This window comes from Babylonia areolata, chromosome 31 (genome assembly GCF_041734735.1).
Source record: "Babylonia areolata isolate BAREFJ2019XMU chromosome 31, ASM4173473v1, whole genome shotgun sequence".
NCBI lineage: Eukaryota > Metazoa > Mollusca > Gastropoda > Neogastropoda > Buccinidae > Babylonia > Babylonia areolata.
In genome coordinates this window covers 24288833-24311067 of record NC_134906.1, presented here as the reverse complement: position 1 = coordinate 24311067, position 22235 = coordinate 24288833, and the positions used below count along the sequence as shown (strand labels likewise).

The 22235-nt window shown below is 42.8% G+C and overlaps 3 protein-coding genes across 3 annotated transcripts in view; 1 reads left to right on the top strand and 2 right to left on the bottom strand.

Moving 5' to 3' along the window:
- The window catches only part of LOC143276315 (nucleoporin NUP188-like), a 115932-nt gene extending 109645 nt beyond the window's left edge, over positions 1-6287 (bottom strand). Inside the window, exons 1-4 of the mRNA XM_076580820.1 lie at positions 6249-6287; positions 3438-3495; positions 2657-2730; positions 2020-2104 (exon numbers count right to left, since the gene is read on the bottom strand). Of these exons, the coding sequence (XP_076436935.1) occupies positions 2020-2104; positions 2657-2730; positions 3438-3495; positions 6249-6277 (246 nt within the window). The 5' untranslated portion in view covers positions 6278-6287. The remainder of the gene's footprint in view (positions 1-2019; positions 2105-2656; positions 2731-3437; positions 3496-6248) is intronic.
- LOC143276318 (uncharacterized) overlaps positions 1-22235 on the bottom strand; it is a 492860-nt gene that overhangs the window by 36549 nt on the left and 434076 nt on the right. The gene's annotated exons all lie outside the window — the stretch shown is intronic.
- Positions 6374-20407, top strand: LOC143276317 (abasic site processing protein HMCES-like). The gene is made up of 9 exons (XM_076580823.1): positions 6374-6505; positions 7365-7502; positions 7930-8151; positions 10533-10909; positions 14459-14520; positions 16031-16111; positions 17361-17426; positions 19240-19349; positions 20199-20407. Exons 1-9 carry the CDS (start codon positions 6486-6488, stop codon positions 20308-20310), a joined length of 1188 nt encoding a protein of 395 aa, XP_076436938.1. The 5' UTR covers positions 6374-6485; the 3' UTR covers positions 20311-20407.

The following is a 22235-nucleotide window of genomic DNA, read 5'->3' as shown; positions in this document are numbered from 1 at the left end:
AACGTGCTGAATTTGAGCACCTCACCAATCATACCAAGAACTTGCTGAGTTTGAGCACTACATCAATCATACCACCAAGAACATGCTGAGTTTGAGCACCGCACCAATCACACCAAGAACTTGCTGAGTTTGAGCATCACATCATTCACACCAAGAACGTGCAGACTTTGAGCACCTCACCAATCATACCAAGAACGTGCTGAGTTTGAGCACCACATCAATCATACCACCAAGAACATGCTGAGTTTGAGTACCACATCAATCATACCACCAAGAACATGCTGAGTTTGAGTACCACATCAATCATACCAAGAACGTGCTGAGTTTGAGCACCACATCAATCATACCAAGAACTTGCTGAGTTTGAGCACCACATGAATCATACCAAGAACGTGCTGAGTTTGAGCACCACATCATTCACACCAAGAACGTGCTGAGTTTGAGTACCGCACCAATCATACCAAGAACTTGCTGAGTTTGAGCACCACATGAATCATTCAAAGAATGTGCTGAGTTTGAGCACCACAACAGTCATACCAAGAACTTGCTGAGTTTGAGCACCACATGAATCATACCAAGAAAGTGCTGAGTTTGAGCACCACATCATTCACACTAAGAACGCGCTGAGTTTGAGCACCACACCAATCATACCAAGAACATGCTGAGTTTGAGCATCACATCATTCACACCAAGAACGTGCTGAGTTTGAGCACCTCACCAATCATACCAAGAACATGCTGAGTTTGAGCACCGCACCAATCATACCAAGAACATGCTGAGTTTGAGCATCACATCATTCACACCAAGAACGTGCTGAGTTTGAGCACCTCACCAATCATACCAAGAACATGCTGAGTTTGAGCACCACACCAATCATACCAAGAACGTGCTGAGTTTGAGCACCACATCATTCACACCAAGAACTTGCTGAGTTTGAGTACCGCACCAATCATACCAAGAACTTGCTGAGTTTGAGCACCACATGAATCATTCAAAGAATGTGCTGAGTTTGAGCACCACAACAGTCATACCAAGAACTTGCTGAGTTTGAGCACCACATGAATCATACCAAGAACGTGCTGAGTTTGAGCTCCACATCATTCACACCAAGAAAGTGCTGAGTTTGAGCACCACATCATTCACACCAAGAACGTGCTGAGTTTGAGTACCGCACCAATCATACCAAGAACTTGCTGAGTTTGAGCACCACAACAGTCATACCAAGAACTTGCTGAGTTTGAGCACCACATGAATCATACCAAGAACGTGCTGAGTTTGAGCACCACATCATTCACACCAAGAACGTGCTGAGTTTGAGCATCACATCATTCACACCAAGAACTCACTGACTTTGAGCACCACACCAATCATACCAAGAACATGCTGAGTTTGGGCATCACATAATTCACACCAAGAACGTGCTGAGTTTGAGCACCTCACCAATCATACCAAGAACGTGCTGAGTTTGAACACCACACCAATCATACCAAGAACGTGCCGAGTTTGATCACCACATCAATCATACCAAGAACATGCTGAGTTTGAGCATCACATCATTCACACCAAGAACGTACTGACTTTGAGCACCACACCAATCATACCAAGAACATGCTGAGTTTGAGCATCACATCATTCACACCAAGAAAGTGCTGAGTTTGAGCACCACACCAATCATACCAAGAACTTGCTGAGTTTGAGAATCACATCATTCACACAAAGAACGTGCTGAGTTTGAGCACCTCACCAATCATACCAAGAACTTGCTGAGTTTGAGCATCACATTATTCACACCAAGAACGTGCTGAGTTTGAGCACTACATCAATCATACCAAGAATGTGCTGAATTTGAGTACCACACCAATCATACCAAGAACGTGCTGAGTTTGAGCACCACATCAGTCATACCAAGAACTTGCTGAGTTTGAGCACCACATGAATCATACCAAGAACTCACTGACTTTGAGCACCGCACCAATCATACCAAGAACTTGCTGAGTTTGACCACCACACCAATCATACCAAGAACTTGCTGAGTTTGACGACAAATTCCAGCTGCCTCCCCGCCACCTTCCTCTCCTTCTTCAGCTCCTCCCCTGCTGTTCCTCTGCAACCAACAATCGAAATGTCACCATGTTCGTGTTGCTATTCACAACGGATTCATATCAATATACACTAGCAGGTCACATTTGCCCTCAAAACACATGCACAAAATACAACCACACACATGATTTTACAAAGTATGCATGCTTGTGTACAAACAAGCATACACACACGCAGAGGCGTGTATATATATGCATTATATACATCTCCACATACACACACAGATACTCACATATGATATATACAGCAAGCCAGATTCTTTACAGTAACCCTCCAGGCAAACGCCCAGAAAAATATCAACAGAACACATCTTTGTATGCTTCTATTTGATTCATATAAACCATCCTATTCCTAACCTACACACTGCAGCTAAAAGTAAATGTAATACACAATTTGCACTACTCCCATATACTGCTGAGTTACTAACGTGTGGTCTAAACCAAAAAAGAGAGTACACTGTACCACTGATGAAAAGAAAAAAAAAAAAAAATGACATAATATGCTTTGTAAGTCAGTATGACAGAAAACCAACATTTCCACAATCATCTACACTGACCTGCGAGGTTTGTAGTACAGCAATCCATTGAGCAACCTGGACTTGTTCCTCTCCACCTCATGTTCAATCAGTTCCTGAAATCACACACCATCACACCAAGAGTTGGGTTTTTTTGTGTGTGTAACCAGTAAATGTTCAGCTGTCATCCCCCCTCCCCTAAAAGTGTTTAAAACTGTGAAAACACTGCCAGATATGAATCAGTTATTGACGGGCGCAATAGCCAAGTGGTTAAAGCGTTGGACTTTCAATCTGAGGGTCCTGGGTTCGAATCACGGTGACGGCGCCTGGTGGGTAAAGGGTGGAGATTTTTACGATCTCCCAGGTCAACATATGTGCAGACCTGCTAGTGCCTGAACCCCCTTCGTGTGTATATATGCAAGCAGAAGATCAAATACGCACGTTAAAGATCCTGTAATCCATGTCAGCATTCGGTGGGTTATGGAAACAAGAACATACCCAGCATGCACACCCCCAAAAACGGAGTATGGCTGCCTACATGGCGGGTTAAAAACGGTCATACACGTAAAAGCCCACTCATGTACATACGAGTAAACGCAGAAGAAGAAAAGAAGAAGAAGAATCAGTTATTTATTGAGAGTTAGAAGAAAATGTGATACTGTGCTCAAAAGGGATCCAAAAAGCTTTTAAAAAGTTTCAAATAAACTATTTGAAAAATGTGTCTCTGATGGGTGAAAACTTTGTAATACTAATAGGCAAACAACACATAAATAAACCAAAATAATTTCAATACAGACAGATACAGATCTATTTTTCTTTTTACCTGTGGACGAAGGACCCCTGTGCCACTGATAAACTGCCACAGGACACGGTTGCTGGAACTGAAACAGTGAAAAGAAAAACAAAACAGCCATCGTTAAATCTTTTTTCGGCAGAAGGCAGGTCTTTCAGTATCTGTTTCTGCACTTCCCCATTCAGAATGCCACAACCCCAAAAAATAGCGTACCACAATGGCACTTTTCTTGGACTTTTTTTTTTTTTTATCTCGGATAAATTCATCATGTTACTGATACACGAGGGATAGCAAACACTGATTTACTAAAAAAAACCCAACTCTCTCTGCTTCTCACGACCGTATGTTAGTAGTCTTCTGCCATAACTATAACCAGATTACATATCTAACCACTCAACCAGTCAACTAACTGACCAAGCAGTCAACTAACTGACCAAGCAGTCAACTAACTGACCAAGCAGTCAACTAACTGACCAAGCAGTCAAGCAGTCAACTAACTGGCCAAGCAGTCAATCAGTCAACTAACTGACCAAGCAGTCAATCAGTCAACTAACTGACCAAGCAGTCAACTAACTGACCAAGCAGTCAATCAGTCAACTAACTGACCAAGCAGTCAACTAACTGACCAAGCAGTCAAGCAGTCAACTAACTGACCAAGCAGTCAACCAGTCAACTAACTGACCAAGCAGTCAATCAGTCAACTAACTGACCAAGCAGTCAACTAACTGACCAAGCAGTCAATCAGTCAACTAACTGACCAAGCAGTCAACCAGTCAACTAACTGACCAAGCAGTCAACTAACTTATCAACTGACCAAGCAGTCAACTAACTGACCAAGCACAGCTAACTGCTTGATGGACGAAACAATACAGGATAAACTGACAAGGAACAAGCTCCCTGATAACCTCCGTCATTCTGATTCCCTCGCATCTTTTAAATCTCGTCTCAAAACTCACCTTTTCCCTCAGCAGTAAGTTCAATTGTGGCAGGTCCACTTCCTTTGCATTAGCTGTGCTTGACTATGTTAACTACATGCATGTATATGAATGTGTATTGTGTACGCGTGCGTTTATGTAAGTTTGTGCCTGCCTATGTGTGCGTATGTGTTTGGGTAGCTGTTAGATACACATGTATTGTTAAAATTTATGCACGCAGAGTCTCTCTCTCTGTGTGTGTGTGTGTGTGTGTGTGTGTGTAGTCATATTTTGGTGTGTGTATGTAACATAGATGTAATAAAAGATGTAATGTTTTATGTTAACAAAGCGTTTTTCAAACTTTTTGTAAAGCACCTAGAGCAGATTTCTGGATAGTGTGCTATATAAGTATCCATTATTATTATTATTATAAACAAGATGTCACTGACTTAAGACATATGGAAAAGAAAAGCATGCAGAGTTGAGTCAACATCTCCAAAAATCGGATAAGATCATAACAAGAGATCTATCCAAACAACACTTAACTTCAAAGTCATCACCAGTGTCCCTTGCATCTACTTCCAAACCAACACAATCACTGTGACCCCCACCCCATTCCTTCTCAAAGGCATGTATAGAGACTGTTATAAATATCATATGAGTAAAATTTTTAATAGTATTCAAGTGTGTGATAAAAAAATCACAACAAAGGGTTGTCCCTAGCAAAATTCTGTAGATAAATCCACTTTGATAGGAAAGCAGCAGGCATGAAAAATTACACACACACACACACACACAAAGGTCGCACTTTCAGTGTAGACACGCTCTCCCTGGGGAGCGCAGCCCAAATTTCACACAGAGAAATCTGTTGTGACAAAAATGAGTAATGCAATACAATAATACAATACAATAAATAAATCAATAAAAAAAGACAACACTTTATGTCCATGGTGCTCAGTAAGAGACATGTTGGTAATAATTGGCAGAGACCGACACTGAGACAGAGAGACAGACACTGAGACAGAGATTGAGACAGAGAGACACTGAGACAGACAAACACTGAGACAGAGAGACAAACACTGAGGCAGAGAAACAGACACTGAGACAGAGAGACAGACACTGAAACAGAGACAGAGAGACAGATACTGAGAACAGACACTGAGGCAGAGAAACAGACAATGAGGCAGAGAGACAGACACTGAGGCAGAGATACACACTGAGGCAGAGAGACAGACACTAACCAAGGCAGAGAGACAGACACACTGAGGCAGGGAGACAGACACAGAGACAGACGCTGAGACAGACAGACACACTGAGCCAGAGAGACAGACACTGAGGCAGAGACAGTGAGGCAGAGACTGAGAGACAGACAGTGAGGCAGAGGCAGACAGACACAGAAACGGACACACACACACACACACACAAATCCTGTTGTCATAAATCAGGTTTGTGAATAACTGACTGATTTCTTTTCTAACACTGTTACAAGTCACAGTTATTTGCATCACAATTATTGACTTAACATTACTGAATGTGATCATTCTCACTTTCACTTTTCCCCCGTCAACTTTAGTTTCAGCTTTTGCGTTAGTGTGTAACGCAATCGGTGTTGCCTTCAATTAAGACAAGTTCATCACATCACTCGTATTTTTTCAGACCATTTGATTACGAAATATTCAAAACCTCGGACATGAATCTGACAAGGAAACAGATACCGAAGTCAAGATTTCAATTTGAAAGAAGTCCATTTTTCTTTACCGGTTTCAAAATTTTTCTGGACTTTGCACTAGCGAGTCGTCTAACCTACGAATTGTATTTCAATAAAGCACAGGCTGACAAACTGGAAAATACTATGGGATACTGCTGTCAAAGTTTAGGACAGCTGAGCAAGCATGGGGCTTAAGGATAAATTAATATTCAACATTACCTGTCAATAACCATGCTGTCTCCCGCCATGATGTTTCCGTGTTCGCATTTTACCATGCAACTATTTTGATCAACAGAATGCTTCAGCAGAATCTCTTGATAGGGTGAGCTCCCTTTACCTACATGCAGACGACAAAACCAGTGGATGGCGGGACGGTTTCAACATTTAGCATCATTTACAGCAAAATTCGTCGTTTCTTCTTCAGTATTAAAAACATAGTCTGCTTGGATCACCAAAATGTGTGGACGGACAGCCTGGTAAAGTTAGATATAGTTTAGTTATTCTTGTAGATCTATGTATTCTATGTCGACGGTCATTTTCTTACAAGGGGATGTAACTGGTGAGACACGGCATGATCCTGTTGTCCATCGTATTCCTACTGATATGCACAGTTTTTTTTTGTTTTTGTTTTTTGTTTTGTTTTGTTGTTGTTGTTGTTTTCAGAACAATTCTGTCGACGCCATGGCAAACCAATGCCAGTCGAAGCATACACACGGATTCACGGACACACGCATCACATGCACTTTCATACTCAGCTCAGCAGACTTCACGTTCATCAGGGACCCCCAGTCTTTGCCAAGGAAGAAGACGAACATGCTTCAGACATGAGGCTCTCACCGAGTCTCAGTGTTTGTCTCTCTACCTCAATGTGTCCCTGTACCTTAGTGTCTGTCTCTCTGCCTCAGTGTCTCTGCCTCAGTCTCTGCCTCAGTGTGTCTCTCGCATCCTTTCTACTCAGTCCCCTCACCTCCATTTCACATTCCTTCACTCCTCGTATTAATTAATGAAAACATATTAGCATGCTACGCACAAAAGTGAAGAGAGAGAAGGGGAAAGGTTAGCACTTTACTAAGTAGGTACAGGAAAAATGAAACAGAATTTTACAGATTTTTTTTTAAAATTCCATCTTCTCCATCTTCTGCACTGTCGCAGTGGCCTACTTAACCCCATGCTACTTGCCCAGAAATCACCAAACACAGCCACACCCAGGTTCATTCTGTCATCAAAATGCCATATCATTTTGTATGATAATATATTGTACCACAAAAAGTTTTATATCATTCATAAACAAATAATGAAATATATCTCTGTGTATGCTTGTGCGGTGGACTGCAGTACCCTGGCCCCAGACGATGTTGTTCGAGCATGCACCTTCAGAAACAGACAAGGCAAAACCAGGAGACCTGTTTGGAAGGATCCCCCAGGAGGTCAGCAGTATTACCCCTGCTACAATGTCGCTCCTACTGCTCACACGTAAGTTCTGGCACGACACGCCATATTTCATATGTGAGACTAGTTAACTTTGGGGGCCTTTCATTGTCAGGAGTTGTATGGTCAGTCATTAAAGTTTTAGATAAGATTAGAGAAACTGAGGTACACTTTTTAGAGGTGTTTTTTTTTTTAGGCCTTAAACCTACAGGTAAAAACTGACCAGGATTATTGAAAAGTTTTTAAATTTGGGTTTAGTGTTCACAGGGTTCATACGCCTCTTGAAACTCATCGAATTCTGGGATACATGTACATGAATGAATGCAGGATAGTATAACTGGCGTTAATTATTCTTGATGCCAGTTGTTAGCACTCTGTTCAAAGAAGGTGGAATGCAATATAAATGCTGATTATTAGTAGTAGTACTGTCAGTAGTAGTAGTATCATTAATTCTTCTTGTTGGATGGAGCAGGCCAGTCCTGCTGTCCAGTAAACATTACCCCGGGGAGTTGGAATCCTTCAGTGAGCGGGTTGTTCAGCCAATGAAATGGGGTCTGGTTCCCCCCTGGCACAAAGGGGATCCATACAAGCTGGAGTATGAAACCAACAACTGCCGTGCCGAAGGCATGCTGACCAAACGGACATACAAGACGCCACTGGAGAAGGGAAAGCGTTGCGTCATTCTGGCAGATGGGTGAGGCCATTCCCTGTGTTTCTGTTCCCTCTGACTGGAAGTCCCTTGCTGTCATTCTGTTGTACACCTGTTTGATAAAACTGTCTTTCGTTTATGCTAAAAACCGTCTCACTTTTTCTTTTTTCGTTCTCTTTCTCCCTTCTCACTGTTTACACCATCCCAATCCCAGACGAACCATGCAGGACAATGCCCGAATCCCTGAGGATCTCCTGTATGGAGAACTAGTACAGGGAAAACATCCCACAGGCAGACCCCAGCTGTTCTGTAAAGACATCTGAAAGAGATCTGATGGTGTTGAACGTTGACCTGAACACCAGTGCTCAGTGTATGAGGGACTGTCACTGAGACAGACACTGAGACAGAGAGACACACTGAGGCAGAGAGACAGACACTGAGACAGAGAGACACACTGAGGCAGAGAGACAGACACTGAGACAGAGAGACAGACACTGAGGCAGAGAGACAGACACTGAGACAGAGACAGAGAGACACTGAGGCAGAGAGACAGACACTGAGGCAGAGAGACAGACACTGAGATAGACACTGAGGCAGAGAGAGACACTGAGGCAGAAAGACAGAGAGACAGACACTGAGGCAGAGAGAGACACTGAGGCAGAGAGACACACTGAGGAAGAGAGACAGACAGAGACAGAGAGACAGACGCTGAGACAGAGAGACACACTGAGCCAGAGATAGACAGTGAGGCAGAGACAGTGCGGCAGAGACTGATAGACAGACAGTGAGGCAGAGAGACAGACACTGAGACAGAGAGACAGACACTGAGGCAGAGAGACACACTGAGGCAGAGAGAGAGACAGAGACAGAGAGACACACTGAGCCAGAGACAGAGAGACAGTGAGGCAGAGACTGAGAGACAGACAGTGAGGCAGAGAGACAGACAGTGAGGCAGAGAGACACACACTGAGGCAGAGAGACAGACACTAAGGCAGAGAGACAGACACACTGAGGCAGAGAGATAGACACAGAGACAGACACTGAGACAGAGAGACACACTAAGCCAGAGACAGACAGACAGTGAGGCAGAGACTGAGAGACAGTGAGGCAGAGGCAGACAGACAGACACAGGGACTGTCATCCCATATTGGCTTGTCCATCCACACCCAACGCTGTATCAGTCACCACCCACAGCACAAATCCATAGTCTGACAGATGTCTGTCATCATCATTGAGTGGAGTGTTGGCCTAGAGGTAATGTATCCACCTAGGAAGTGAGAGCTAGTTCGAATCACGGCTCTCGCCAATATTTTTTCCCCGTCCACTAGACCTTTGGATGAGACGATAAACTGAGGTCTCATGTGCAGCACGCACTTAGCGCACGTAAAAGAACCAATGGCAACAAAAGGGTTGTCCCTGGCAAACTTCAGTAGAAAACTCCACTTCGATAGGAAAAACAAATAAAACTGCACGCAGGAAAAAATACAAAAAAATGGGTGGCGCTGTCAGTGTAGTGACGTGCTTTCCCTTGGGAGAGCAGCCCCAATTTCACACCGAGAAATCTGTTGTGACAAAAACGAAAAAAAGGAGAGAGAGAAAGAATCATTGTCTTAGTGTGATTGTTGATCTTTGTATCGTTAAAGTATAAGTAAGAGTTTATTTTCTGTGTGTCTGTGGCAAAACTGTCAGGTAAACAGCAGCTTTGTTCCACAGATCTGTGGAATCGTGTTTCAGATTCAAGGAGGCATCAAATTCATAAGTGTTACATCTTTATTATCTGCTAGCTAAAAAACAAAACAAAAAAACAAAAAAAAAACGCCCTAAGGGCTGGTCAGGCCTTGAGACAAGAAGTCATGATCTGACTGAATTGCTTGCTGACCACAGCCCAAGGGAAGAAGTCCCATGTGCTGTTGAAGGATAGTCAGATGGGCTGGAAATATGTCAAGAAGCAGGGGATATTTGTACCAGTTTTCAGAAGAAAAGGGCTTCACTTATGTCACTGTAATGCTATTTCATACATAACATGAAACAAACATTTGACATTGATATAGTCCTGTCGTTGCATCTGTTTACATAGATAACAATAATGATATATTTCCTAGAAGTGCTAGAAGTGCGCTCAACACCAGTACATTCTTATAAAGTAAAGTTCCAAGAAAAGTTCCAGGTTCCATGTTGTTGCAGTTGTTTGTGGTCACTGATCGGTTTTGTACACCAGTCATCTCTGCTGATGAGCTTGAATATTTGTATAAGTTGCAACAACAATATTACTGCATTGAAAAAAAAAATTTCTGTGCATATCCATTGGGATATTGATGCCTCATTTGGGGACATGATGTACTTGATACTTAGAGGAGAACATACCATTTTTGTTACTAGTATTTAAAAAACAAAAAAGTATTAATGGTTTGTTACTATGTTGTCAGGTTCTTCGAATGGAAAAGAGGCCCAGAAGGAAAGCAGCCCTACTTTATCTACTTTCCCCAGAAGTCAGCAACCAGCCAACCTGACAGCAAGCCTGCTAAGCCAGACCTCAAGCCCTCCTTACAAGCCCAAGTCAAACGGGAACCGTTAGACACCAAACCAGATCTCCGTGAACCAGATCCGACTTCTGTCACCTGTCGAGTCAAACAGGAACCGGTGGATAACGAAGCAGGTCCCCAGAAACGGGACCATGAATCACCTGTCAGTGCTCGGATCAAACAGGAGCCGACTGACATCAAACCAGACCCAGATGCTGATCTGGGGATGGTCAAAGAGGAAGTCAAAGAAACAGATCTGACTGCTGATACTGAGGATGAAGGTATGCATTAGCTTTTCTAGTGATGCTGATAAAGACATGCTTATGTTACACACACACACACACACACACACACACACACATGCACACATGCACACACAACAAACGGGACCCGATGCTGATTTGGCTTCAGGCTTCAGGCTTCATTCCCTCGACCGCTGGGGTTGTTGGGGGGACATGAGGAAGATGTCATAGCTCGCCACGCTGTTCTGTTGGCAGCTGTCGTGAGGAGATCTGGCATCGTCATTTTGGTCCATTCCTTGACGTTGTTGGACCAGCTCTTTCTCTGCCGCCCCCGCTGATTTGGAGGGGGTGAGAAAGGAAGATGATGGTAGGGGCTGCCCCTTCACAGCCCAGCCTGACCAATCAGACAGCAGCTCAGCAAAAGAAAAATCCATTTTGTGGAGAGGGAGAGTGACAAGGGTGTGGGTCAGCTTGACAGCTGTGTCAGAGAAACAGACAGCTGTCAGAGAAACAGATCAGACTTCTGAAACTAAGGATGGAGGTATCCCCTCAAAAAACGTAATCAGTATGACTGCAAACATGGTCGACGGGCGCCATAGCCGAATGGTTAAAGCGTTGGACTTTTGATCTGAGGGTCCCGGGTTCGAATCACGGTGACGGCGCCTGGTGGGTAAAGGGTGGAGATTTTTACGATGTCCCAGGTCAACATATGTGCAGACCTGCTAGTGCCTGAACCCCCTTCGTGTGTATACGCAAGCATAAGATCAAATACGCATGTTAAAGATCCTGTAATCCATGTCAGCGTTCGGTGGGTTATGGAAACAAGAACATACCCAGCATGCACACCCCCGAAAGTAGAGTATGGCTGCCTACACGGCGGGGTAAAAACGGCCATACACGTAAAAAGCCCACTCGCGTATATACGAGTGAACGTGGGAGTTGAAGCCCACGAACGCACAAGAAGAAGAAGAAGAAGGTGCGGGTCAAAAACGGTCATACACATGATAAAACCCCACACATGTATGTGGGTGAATGTGGGAGTCACAGCCCACAAACAAAAGTATGGAGGTATGCAATAGCTTTTTAATTAAAAAAAAATTTTTTTATGGTGTTGGTAAAAACATGCACCTGGGTACAAGCACATGCACACGCACACACTCACACTCATGCACACACAAAGACACACACAACCGTACTGGGTTTGTTTTGTGAATATGTTTTTTTTGTTTGTTTGTTTGTTTATTTGGGTTTGCATGCTTGCTTGGTTTTTGGTTGTTGTTTTTTTTTCTTTCTTTTATATATATATATATATATATATATATATATATATATATATATATAGAAATATCTTTTTCTAGCCATGACCACAAACAAAAAAATATTCTTAAGAGCTAGAAATGCACATAAACTTCTTCTTTTTTTTTTCTTTCTTTTTTTTTTTAAGAATAGCATCCCTTTTAAAATTGTTTATACTTAGCTGAATAGCTGAAAACCCAGTCTGAAGAATCAGGATTTGATGCCTGGGCACTCATCAGGCAAAGACACAGAAACAAGCACAAAGTTAATCAAGCAGTGCTTGAATGTAGGACGGAATGAGTTAAATAGTAATTTAATTACACATACTTAACTGTGACCCAACTAGTGCAGACTCCGGCAGGGGTCTGACATTCCTGTCCTGTGCAAACTACTATCCGCCTATGCGGAGAAAACGAAAGTACTACGGCCGATAACCTCCCAGAAGTAGGTAACCTCCCCTTTGTCCCCATGGCTAGCGCCCTCTTTTTCTGGCAGCCATCATGACTCCTGTTCCTGTGCTCTCCATACGGCTAATTTTTTTCGTATTTTCTGTCTGTCTGTCGATTCTCTGGCGTTCCTGTTTTTTGTCAAATTATGTCTCCAACCAGGTCACATAATTATGTAGCTCGATTGGGCGATCGTGCTAACATTAAGGCGCGATCGCAATCGATTTGCTGACACTCTGGGCCCTCTACTCTTGGCCCTCTCAACAATGCCAACCCGCCGCCTCCTCCACTTCCTCCGCTCCCTCCGGTCGACTCCAGACCTCCACCACCTCTTACACCTCCTCTAGCGAGAGAGATAGTAAATTATATGATTTGATTTGACATGGAGAAAGGTGGTAGAATGGTTTAGACGCTTACCTGCCAACACAGTGGCCATGAGGGTCTGCGCTCAAATCCCAGTCTCGCCCTATCTCCCACATTTGACTGGAAAATTAAAGTAAATGTCTGGTCATTCATATGAGACGATAAACCGAGGTACCATGTGCAGTGCGCACATGGCACACTGAAAAAGAACTCAGTGCAATGAGAGTGTTGTGCTCTGGCAAAATTCTGTAGAAGATAGCCACTCTAATAGGTACAAAAATATAGTGTTGTGCTCTGGTAAAATTCTGTAGAAGAAATCCACTCTGATAGGTACACAAATATTGTGTTGTGCTCTGGCAAAATTCTGTAGAAGAAATCCACTCTAATAGGTACACAAATATAGTGTTGTGCTCTGGTACAATTCTGTAGAAGAAATCCACTCTAATAGGTACACAAATATAGTGTTGTGCTCTGGTACAATTCTGTAGAAGAAATCCACTCTGATAGGTACACAAATATAGTGTTATATTCTGGCAAAATTCTGTAGAAGAAATCCACTCTGATAGGTACCACCAGTCACCCAGTCACCAGTCATTCCCTCGACCGCTGGGGTCGTTGGGGGGACATGAGGAAGATGTCATAGCTTGCCACTCCGTTCTGTTGGCAGCTGTCGTGGGGAGATCTGGCATCGTCATTTTGGTCCATTCCTTGACGTTGTCGGACCAGCTCTTTCTCTGCCGTCCCCGTCTGCGCCCTCCCTCTACAGTCCCTTGCAGGATGGTTTTGGAGAGGGTGTTATGTCGTATGACGTGACCAAACCATGCCATCTTCCGTCGTTTGACAGTCGCCAGCAGTGGTTCTTGGGGCCCAACATCTTTCTGGAGAGAATCATGCAGGAGGCCCTTGAAGACCACCACACCTCTGATAGGTACACAGTATATAAATGCATGCACTCAAGGCCTGACTGTCATGTTGGGTATTGCTGCTGACCATGCAGATGTGGTGTAGCGTATCTGGATTTGTCTGAACGCAGTGTCGCCTCCTGGAGAATTTGAAAGTGTTTGGTTTGACATAATGTGTTGTTTCAGAGTGGCAAGGGAAAGTGATTGGTTTGACATGATGTGTTGTTTCAGAGTGGCAAGGGAAAGTGATTGGTTTGACATGATGTGTTGTTTCAGAGTGGCAAGGGAAAGTGATTGGTTTGACATAATGTGTTGTTTCAGAGTGGCAAGGGAAAGTGATTGGTTTGACATAATGTGTTGTTTCAGAGTGGCAAGGGAAGCGTTTATTGACTATAGCTGGACGCCTCGTGGAGAAACTGAAAGTGATTGATTTGACATAATGTGTTGTTTCAGAGTGGCAAGGGAAGCGTTTATTGACTATAGCTGGACACCTCCTTGACATGATGTGTTGTTTCAGAGTGGCAGGGAAAGCGTTTATTGACTATAGCTGGACACCTCCTTGACATGATGTGTTGTTTCAGAGTGGCAAGGGAAGCGTTTATTGACGATAGCTGGAGTGTTTGATGTGTGGCAGCCTCCTGATGTGAGTACTGATCATCGTCTATGTGTTTGTGATCATGTCTGTGTTTTGTGTACTTGTACAGGTATGCTTCGTGTTTTTGACTCACTTGTGTAAACAAAGTGAGTCTATGTTTTAACCCGGTGTTCGGTTGTCTATGTGTGTGTGTGTGTGTGTGTGTCCGTGTGTCTGTGTGTCCGTGGTAAACTTTAACATTGACATTTTCTCTGCAAATACTTTGTCAGTTGACACCAAATTTGGCATAAAAATAGGAAAAATTCAGTTCTTTCCAGTCATCTTGTTTAAAACAATATTGCACCTCTGGGATGGGCACAAAAAATTTTTAAAAAAGAAGCCTAATTATATGCAAACTGAATTTACTGTTATATTTATATTTTTTGTATTCTCTAAACTTGGCACTTTGACCTCTTATTGTGACACAACAACAAGAGGAGTTATTATTATCATTTTTTGTTCAAACAGGAACTTCTTTTGCTAAGCATGGAATTTTTTATTTATTTTGCAAACGTTTTGGTGCAGATAGTAAAAAAGGGAAATTACTCTGTAATTAATGCTAGGGGACTTAATTTATCATAAGTGAGTCTTGAAGGCCTTGCCTCTCTTGTGTTTACATGTACGGGTATGTTTTGTGTTTTCTTTACTTGGAGAGGTTTGTTTTGTATGTTTGCATGTATAGGAATGTTTTGTGTATGTTTTTGTGTAGGAGAACATAACATATGTTTTGTTTACATGTATAGATATGTTTTGTGTGTTGTTTGCCTGTATAGGAATGTTTTCTGTTTTGTTTAAATGTTTTGGTATGTTTTCTGTTTTGTATGGGTTTGTTTTGTGTGTTGTTTGCATGTATAGGAATGTTTTGTGTATGTTTTTGTGTAGGAGAACATAACATATGTTTTGTTTACATGTATAGATATGTTTTGTGTGTTGTTTGCCTGTATAGGAATGTTTTCTGTTTTGTTTAAATGTTTTGGTATGTTTTCTGTTTTGTATGGGTTTGTTTTGTGTGTTGTTTGCATGTATAGATATGTTTTGTGCAGGAGGAATTCTGTTGATTGTAGTTAAGTGTGTTGTTGTGTGTTTGTGTGCATGTCTGTGTTTTGTATGTCTGTATGTGTATATATGCACTGTATTTGTTTAAATGTGTGGTTATCAGATTGTGTGTGAGTAACAGTTTTAGCATGATGTCATGAGCGGTCTGATGTAAAGTGTGTACGAGTTTATTATGCTCATTTTCATGTGTAAATATACATTTTTGACTGTTGTAGTGTGTGTCTGTCTGTCTCTCTCTCTCTCTGTGTGTGTGTGTGTGTGTGTGTGATTTTACATTACACTTTTTTTCCAGCGTAATTTTGAATCCAAGGAATATTAAAACATAAAACAGTATTCAAAGCAATTGCGGAAGAGATGACTGCATTATTTATTTTTGGTTTGTTTAATACATGTGTGTGTTTCGTTGTGAAAGATTTGAACAATCCATGGGGTGCAGTTATGAACACCTGGTGTCTTTTTGCAGGGATCGCCCCCATTGTATTCATACAGCGTGATAACAGTTGCGTCATCTCCTGTTATGGCCGGGATTCATCACCGAATGCCAGTAAGGGGTTCATCTTTCACTGAGGATTTATTTTATCCTGTCCTCAGTAACCTTTGCCAGAGGTTTTTGTGTGTTTCAATCCTGATCTTCTGCACTACCAAAGGGATTGTATGTGTGTGTCCGTAACACACTATAATCCAAGACAGTTTTAGAACCCAGACTATGAAATAATCCCTTAGATGTATTGTGATTTTTGGGGGGTGAAGCAGTGAACATGCTGAACATGCACAGAAGTGATTACATGTGCAAAAGATTGTGTGCTGAGTTACAGTGTTTTTTTGTTTTGTTTTTTGTTTTGATGCGCAAAAAAAGCCTGTAAAATTGAAAATGACACTGAGTTTGTTTCCAAAAAGGAAACTGATTATGGTTTTAAAAAATATCAGTGTAACGTCTGGAATTAGATAGTAAACTCTTGTTGCAAATGATCAGTTAACATCAGCTTCTGTTGGTGCACACCTATAAAGTTATCCACCCCTTTCTTTTCCTTTGAGAAAAATAGTGAATGATGTGTAATGGTATTTAACTTGCGATCATTACTTTGATTTTTTTTTTTCCTTTCTCTGAATTCTAAGACTGTAAAAGCAGATGTTGTGGAGTGATTAGAAGTGGGTACTGGTACAGAAATCCACACCTTTGGCCAGTACTGGTTTTTAAAACAGGTATTTTCACACCAGTACATGTCACAACTTCTGGTCTAATGCCAGCATGCATTCATTCATTTGGATGCTTCCCCAGCTCTCCCTCACACACAGAGACACAGACACAGACACACACACACACACACACACACACACACACACACACACACACACACACACACACACACACACACAGACACAGACACACACACACACACACACACACACACACACACACACACACATCACTAGTGATAGAGATTTTGCCAAACTTTACTTCAAGTCCAAGACAGATGATTGCATGTTCAATTGAAGTGTGCGTGTGACTTGGCACTTGATTATATGTACCATATGTCTGTGTATTTTACTAGGAGTATGATAAACTAAAGTAGGTATATGATAGATACTGCTATTAAACAATAAGAGTTTACACGATGATAATGTGCACATAATGTGGACTTTGAAAATTTTATCCATTATGCTATTGGAAACCGCTACTTTCAGTTTCTACTAGCACACACCTCAAGGGGTGACAAAGATGTGTGTGTGTGTGTCTGTGTGTGTGTGTGTGTGTGTGTGTGTGTGTGTGTGTGTGTGTGTGTGTGTTACAGGCAATTCTGTCCACAGAAGAAGAAGTCAGTGCATGGCTGGATTTTGCTGAGGTCCCTTTGACCCAGGTAAGGAACCAAGACTGTTGTTTGTCTTTCATCTGTCTTGTCCGCTTTTCCTTTTTCAGGTATTGTCGAAGATGTGTCAAAGATGGGGAAACAATAGGACTGTCATGTGTCAATGATTTGTGTCTTCTTCTTCTTCTTTATTCTTCTTCTTCCTCCTCCTCCTTCTTCTTCTTCTTCTTTTTCTTCTTTTTCTTCTTCTTGAGTTCTTCCTCCTCCTCATCTCCTCCTCCTTCTCCTCCTCCTCCTTCTTCTCTTCCTCCTCCTCCTCCTTCTTCTTCTTTTCTTCCTCCTCCTCCTCCTCCCTCTCCTCCTCCTCCTCCTCCTCCTCCTCCTCCTTCTTCTTCTTCTTCTCTTCCTCCTCCTCCTCCTTCTTCTTCTTCTTCTTCTTCTCCTCCTCCTCCTCCTCCTCCTCCTCCTCCTCCTTCTTCTTCTTCTTCTTCTTCTTCTTCTCCTTCTTCTTCTCTTCCTGCTCCTCCTCCTCTCTGTCCTCCTCCTCTTCCTCCTCCTCCTCCTTCTTCTCTTCCTCCTCCTCCTCCTCCTTCTTCATCTTCTTCTCTTCCTCCTCCTCCTCCTCCCTCTCCTCCTCCTTCCTCCTCCTCCTCCTCCCTCTCCTCCTCCTCCTTCCTCCTCCTCCTCCTTCTTCTTCTCTTCCTCCTCCTCTTCCTCCTCCTCCTTCTTCATCTTCTTCTCTTCCTCCTCCTCCACCTCCCTCTCCTCCTCCTCCTTCTTCTTCCTCCTCCTCCTCCTTCTTCTCCTCCTCCTCCTCCTCCTCCTTCTTCTTCTTCTTCTTCCTCCTCCTCCTCCTCCTCCTCCTCCGCCTCCTCCTTCTTCTTCTTCTTCTTCTTCTGTTCCTCCTCCTCCTTCTTCTTTTCTTCTTCTTCTTCTCTTCCTCCTCCTCCTCCTTCTTCTCCTCCTCCTCCTCCTCCTCCTCCTCCTCCTTCTTCTTTTCTTCTTCTTCTCCCTGAACTCTGTGAAGAGTCACTGGGGCGCTGCACAGAAGAACTGTTCACCAGATTCCTCCAGGTCTGTTGGTGGTGTGTGTCTGTCAAAGCCTGGGTCTCAACAAATGGTTTCCCTGTCCGTTCTGCAATATTGTTAGTCCATCGTTGTTTTTTTTCTGCCCATGATAATAATAATAATGGTACTTATATAGCACTGAATCTTGTGCATAGACAAATCAAAGCGCTTTCGCACCAGTCATTCTCTTGCACGCATAACTCAAAAACTGGAGAAACTAAAGACAAGGAAGAGGCAGGGAAGGGAGGCTATTTTGGGAAGAGGTGGGTTTTAAGGCCAGACTTGAAAGAACTGAGCGTGGAGACTTGACGAAACGAAAGAGGAAGTTGATTCCAATTACAAGGTCCAGAGACAGAGAAGGAACGGCGGCCAACAGTCGAGAGTTTGAATCTGGGTATGCGTAAGTGGAGTGGATCCGAAGCTGATCGTAGTGAGCGAGATGGAGTGTAGAGGTGAAGGCAGCCACAGAGATAGGAAGGGGCTGATTTGTGAATACATTTGTAGCATAGAGTGCTTCCTTGGAGGATTGTTTTAGAAAGGCCATTGGATCTTCTTAATCCCTGAAAACGGAGTATGGCAGCCTACGTAGCGGGGTAAAAACGGTCATAAACGTAAAAGCTCACTCGTGTGCATACGAGTGAACATGGGTTTTGCAGCCCACGAACGAAGACCATACCAGCATAGCTTCCTTTTCTTGACTGATGTCAGCAGATCTAACACAAGGTCCTGTGTGGTGCGTGACGGAATGGCGCACTTGTTTATTGGTGATGTGATCTGTGTGATGTGATGATTTCAGGCTGTGAAGGTGATTCACCCAATAGACACCATCTCCATGCATATGGTGTCGCCAGTGGTGAACAATTCACGCAACAAGTCGCCCGAGTGTGTTCAGCAATACAATCCAAAGTCAGTGGTAAATGTGTGTGCGTTCTTTTTAATCATCATCTTTCTTATTCTTTTTTTCTTTGTCTCCTCCCCCTCCTTCTTCATTAACTTTTTTTTCTTTTTCCTTTAGATACAGATTGTAATGATATGATTTTTTTTACACTCATTTTAGGACACTGCATGATAACGATAACAGTCATAACAACTGCAACACTTCTACTAAAGAGGGGGAAAATGTAATAATTGATGGAAAACACTAGGGACACACACACACACACACACACACACACACACACACACACTCTCTCTCTCTCTCTCTCTCTCTATCTCACTCACACACACACACTCTCTCACTCTCTCACTCACACACACACTCACTCACTCACACACACACACACTCTCTCTCTCTCACTCTCAGTCACACACACACTCACTCACACACACTCTCTCTCTCTCTCTTTCTCTCTCACACTCTCACACACACTCACTCACACACACACTCTCTCTCTCTCTCACACACTCTCTCACTCTCACACACACTCACTCACACACTCTCTCTCTCTCACTCACACACACACACACACACACTCTCTCTCTCTGTCACTCACACACACACTCACTCACTCACACACACACATGCACACACACACACACACTCTCTCTCTCTCTCTCTCTCACTCTCTCTCTCACTCTCACACACTCTCACTCTCACACACACTCACTCACACACTTTCTCTCTCTCTCACTCTCACACACACACACTCACACACACACACACTCACACACACACACACACACACTCTCTCTCTCTCTCTCTCACTATACTGAGGATGCTCACTACACTGAGGGTGATGATACTGCCTGTTTCAGAGTGGTGAAGAAGACCGCCAGCAGTAGTCTGATGATGAACTGGCTGAAGAAGAAGACCTCTCCCTCTGAAGACCCCTTCCCGGAACACAGCAAGAAACAGAGACTGGAGTGATTGATGACAGAAGACCTCACCTGCCGACAGCAGCAGTGATAAGAAACTCTAGGGAGAGCTGGACAGTACAGGGTCTTCAGAGAAGAAGCCCCCCCCCCCCACCCCCCACTCCACACCCCCTCAGTCAAGTGTTTCGGCCCTTAACTCCTTACACTCTAAAGGGGCCAGGCCGGGCCGCACCCAGGTCATGACTCTTAGATAATAATAATAATAATAATAATAATAGATACTTATATAGCACACTATCCAGAAATCTGCTCTAGGTGCTTTACAAAAACTCTTTTGTTAACATAAAACATTATATCTATGTTACATACACACACCAAAATGTGACTACACACACACACACACACACATGCATGCATGCACGCACGCACGCACACACACACACACACACACACACTGCATACATACTTTTTAACATACATGTGTATCTAACAGCTACCCTAACACATACACACACATAGGCAGGCACAAACTTACATAAACACACGCACACACAATACACATTCATATACATGCATGTAGTTATGTACACTTACATGCCCATGATGCACATAGATGCTCATGTATTGCAGCCTTTGTTTTTCCCCCTGGTCCTCAGCAGGTTCAAACCTGTGCCTCCAGGGTGGTCGCCACTTTAGGACTGAGTCACCTTTTCTGGCAGACGTTTGAACCACTGAGTTTGTAGGGAAATTTGATCCTAGTTTGTAGGGAAATTTAATCCTTACGAAGTTTACTTTCATTCCTCCTTACAAGACCTCACCTGGTGTCAGTGGCAGTGTGTCCTTCTTTTTGTATTTGTATTTGTTGTATTTGTATTTCTTTTTATCACAACAGATTTCTCTGTGTGAAATTCGGGCTGCTCTCCCCAGGGAGAGCACGTCGCTACACTACAGCGCCACCCATTTTTTTGTATTTTTTCCTGCGTGCAGTTTTATTTGTTTTTCCTATCGAAGTGGATTTTTTCTACATAATTTTGCCAGAAACAACACTTTTGTTGCCGTGGGTTCTTTTACGTGCACTAAGTGCATGCTGTACACGGGACCTCGGTTTATCGTCTCATCCGAATGACTAGCATCCAGACCACCACTCCAGGTCTAGTGGAGGGGGAGAAAATATCGGCGGCTGAGCCGTGATTCGAACGCAAGAGTCTCATCGTAACACATACATAGTTGGCAGTGTGTTGGGAATGTTTTCAACACTTATAAATTGTCTATCTCCCAGGTGTTTATTACTTTGTTTAGTTTTCTGGGTTTTTTCAAATATATGTTTCCAGCCAGTTGTCTTCCTTCAGGTTGATGGAGGCGATAGGATTCTTTTTTTTTTTTTTTTCTTTTTTAAATGTATGTTTCCATTTGTCTTCTTTACTTCAGATTGATGAAGGCTGAATTTTGAGTTTGCTTTTTTTTTTCTTTTGCTTTTTTTTTTTCTTTTTCTTTTTCTTTTTTTTTTTTTTTTTTTTTTTTAATAATCAGTTTCTTGTCCGCAGTGCACAAGGATACATTTCTTACATTACCATAATCAACACTCAAGGTACTTTTAGTTACATATGCGATTGAACGGAACAATAAAAAAAAAAAGAGAAAATTCATAGAATCTGGTAGTGGTTTTGATATTGATGGAATGTTCTTGAGCATACACACATATGTTTTCACACACATGCGAACATGCAATTACACACACACACGTGAGCACATGCACATGCTCATGTACACTCACTACGCAAACATGTACAGCCACATGAACACAACTTTACGAACACACTCATGCATGTATATGTGCGCAAACACACACACACACACACACTCTCTCCATCATTCACACATATCAATGTATGCACGCCAGCGCACATGTACACGCATGAACAAGCATATGCGTACACACCTTAAGACAAAACATGCACTCAGCATGTATGCTTACAG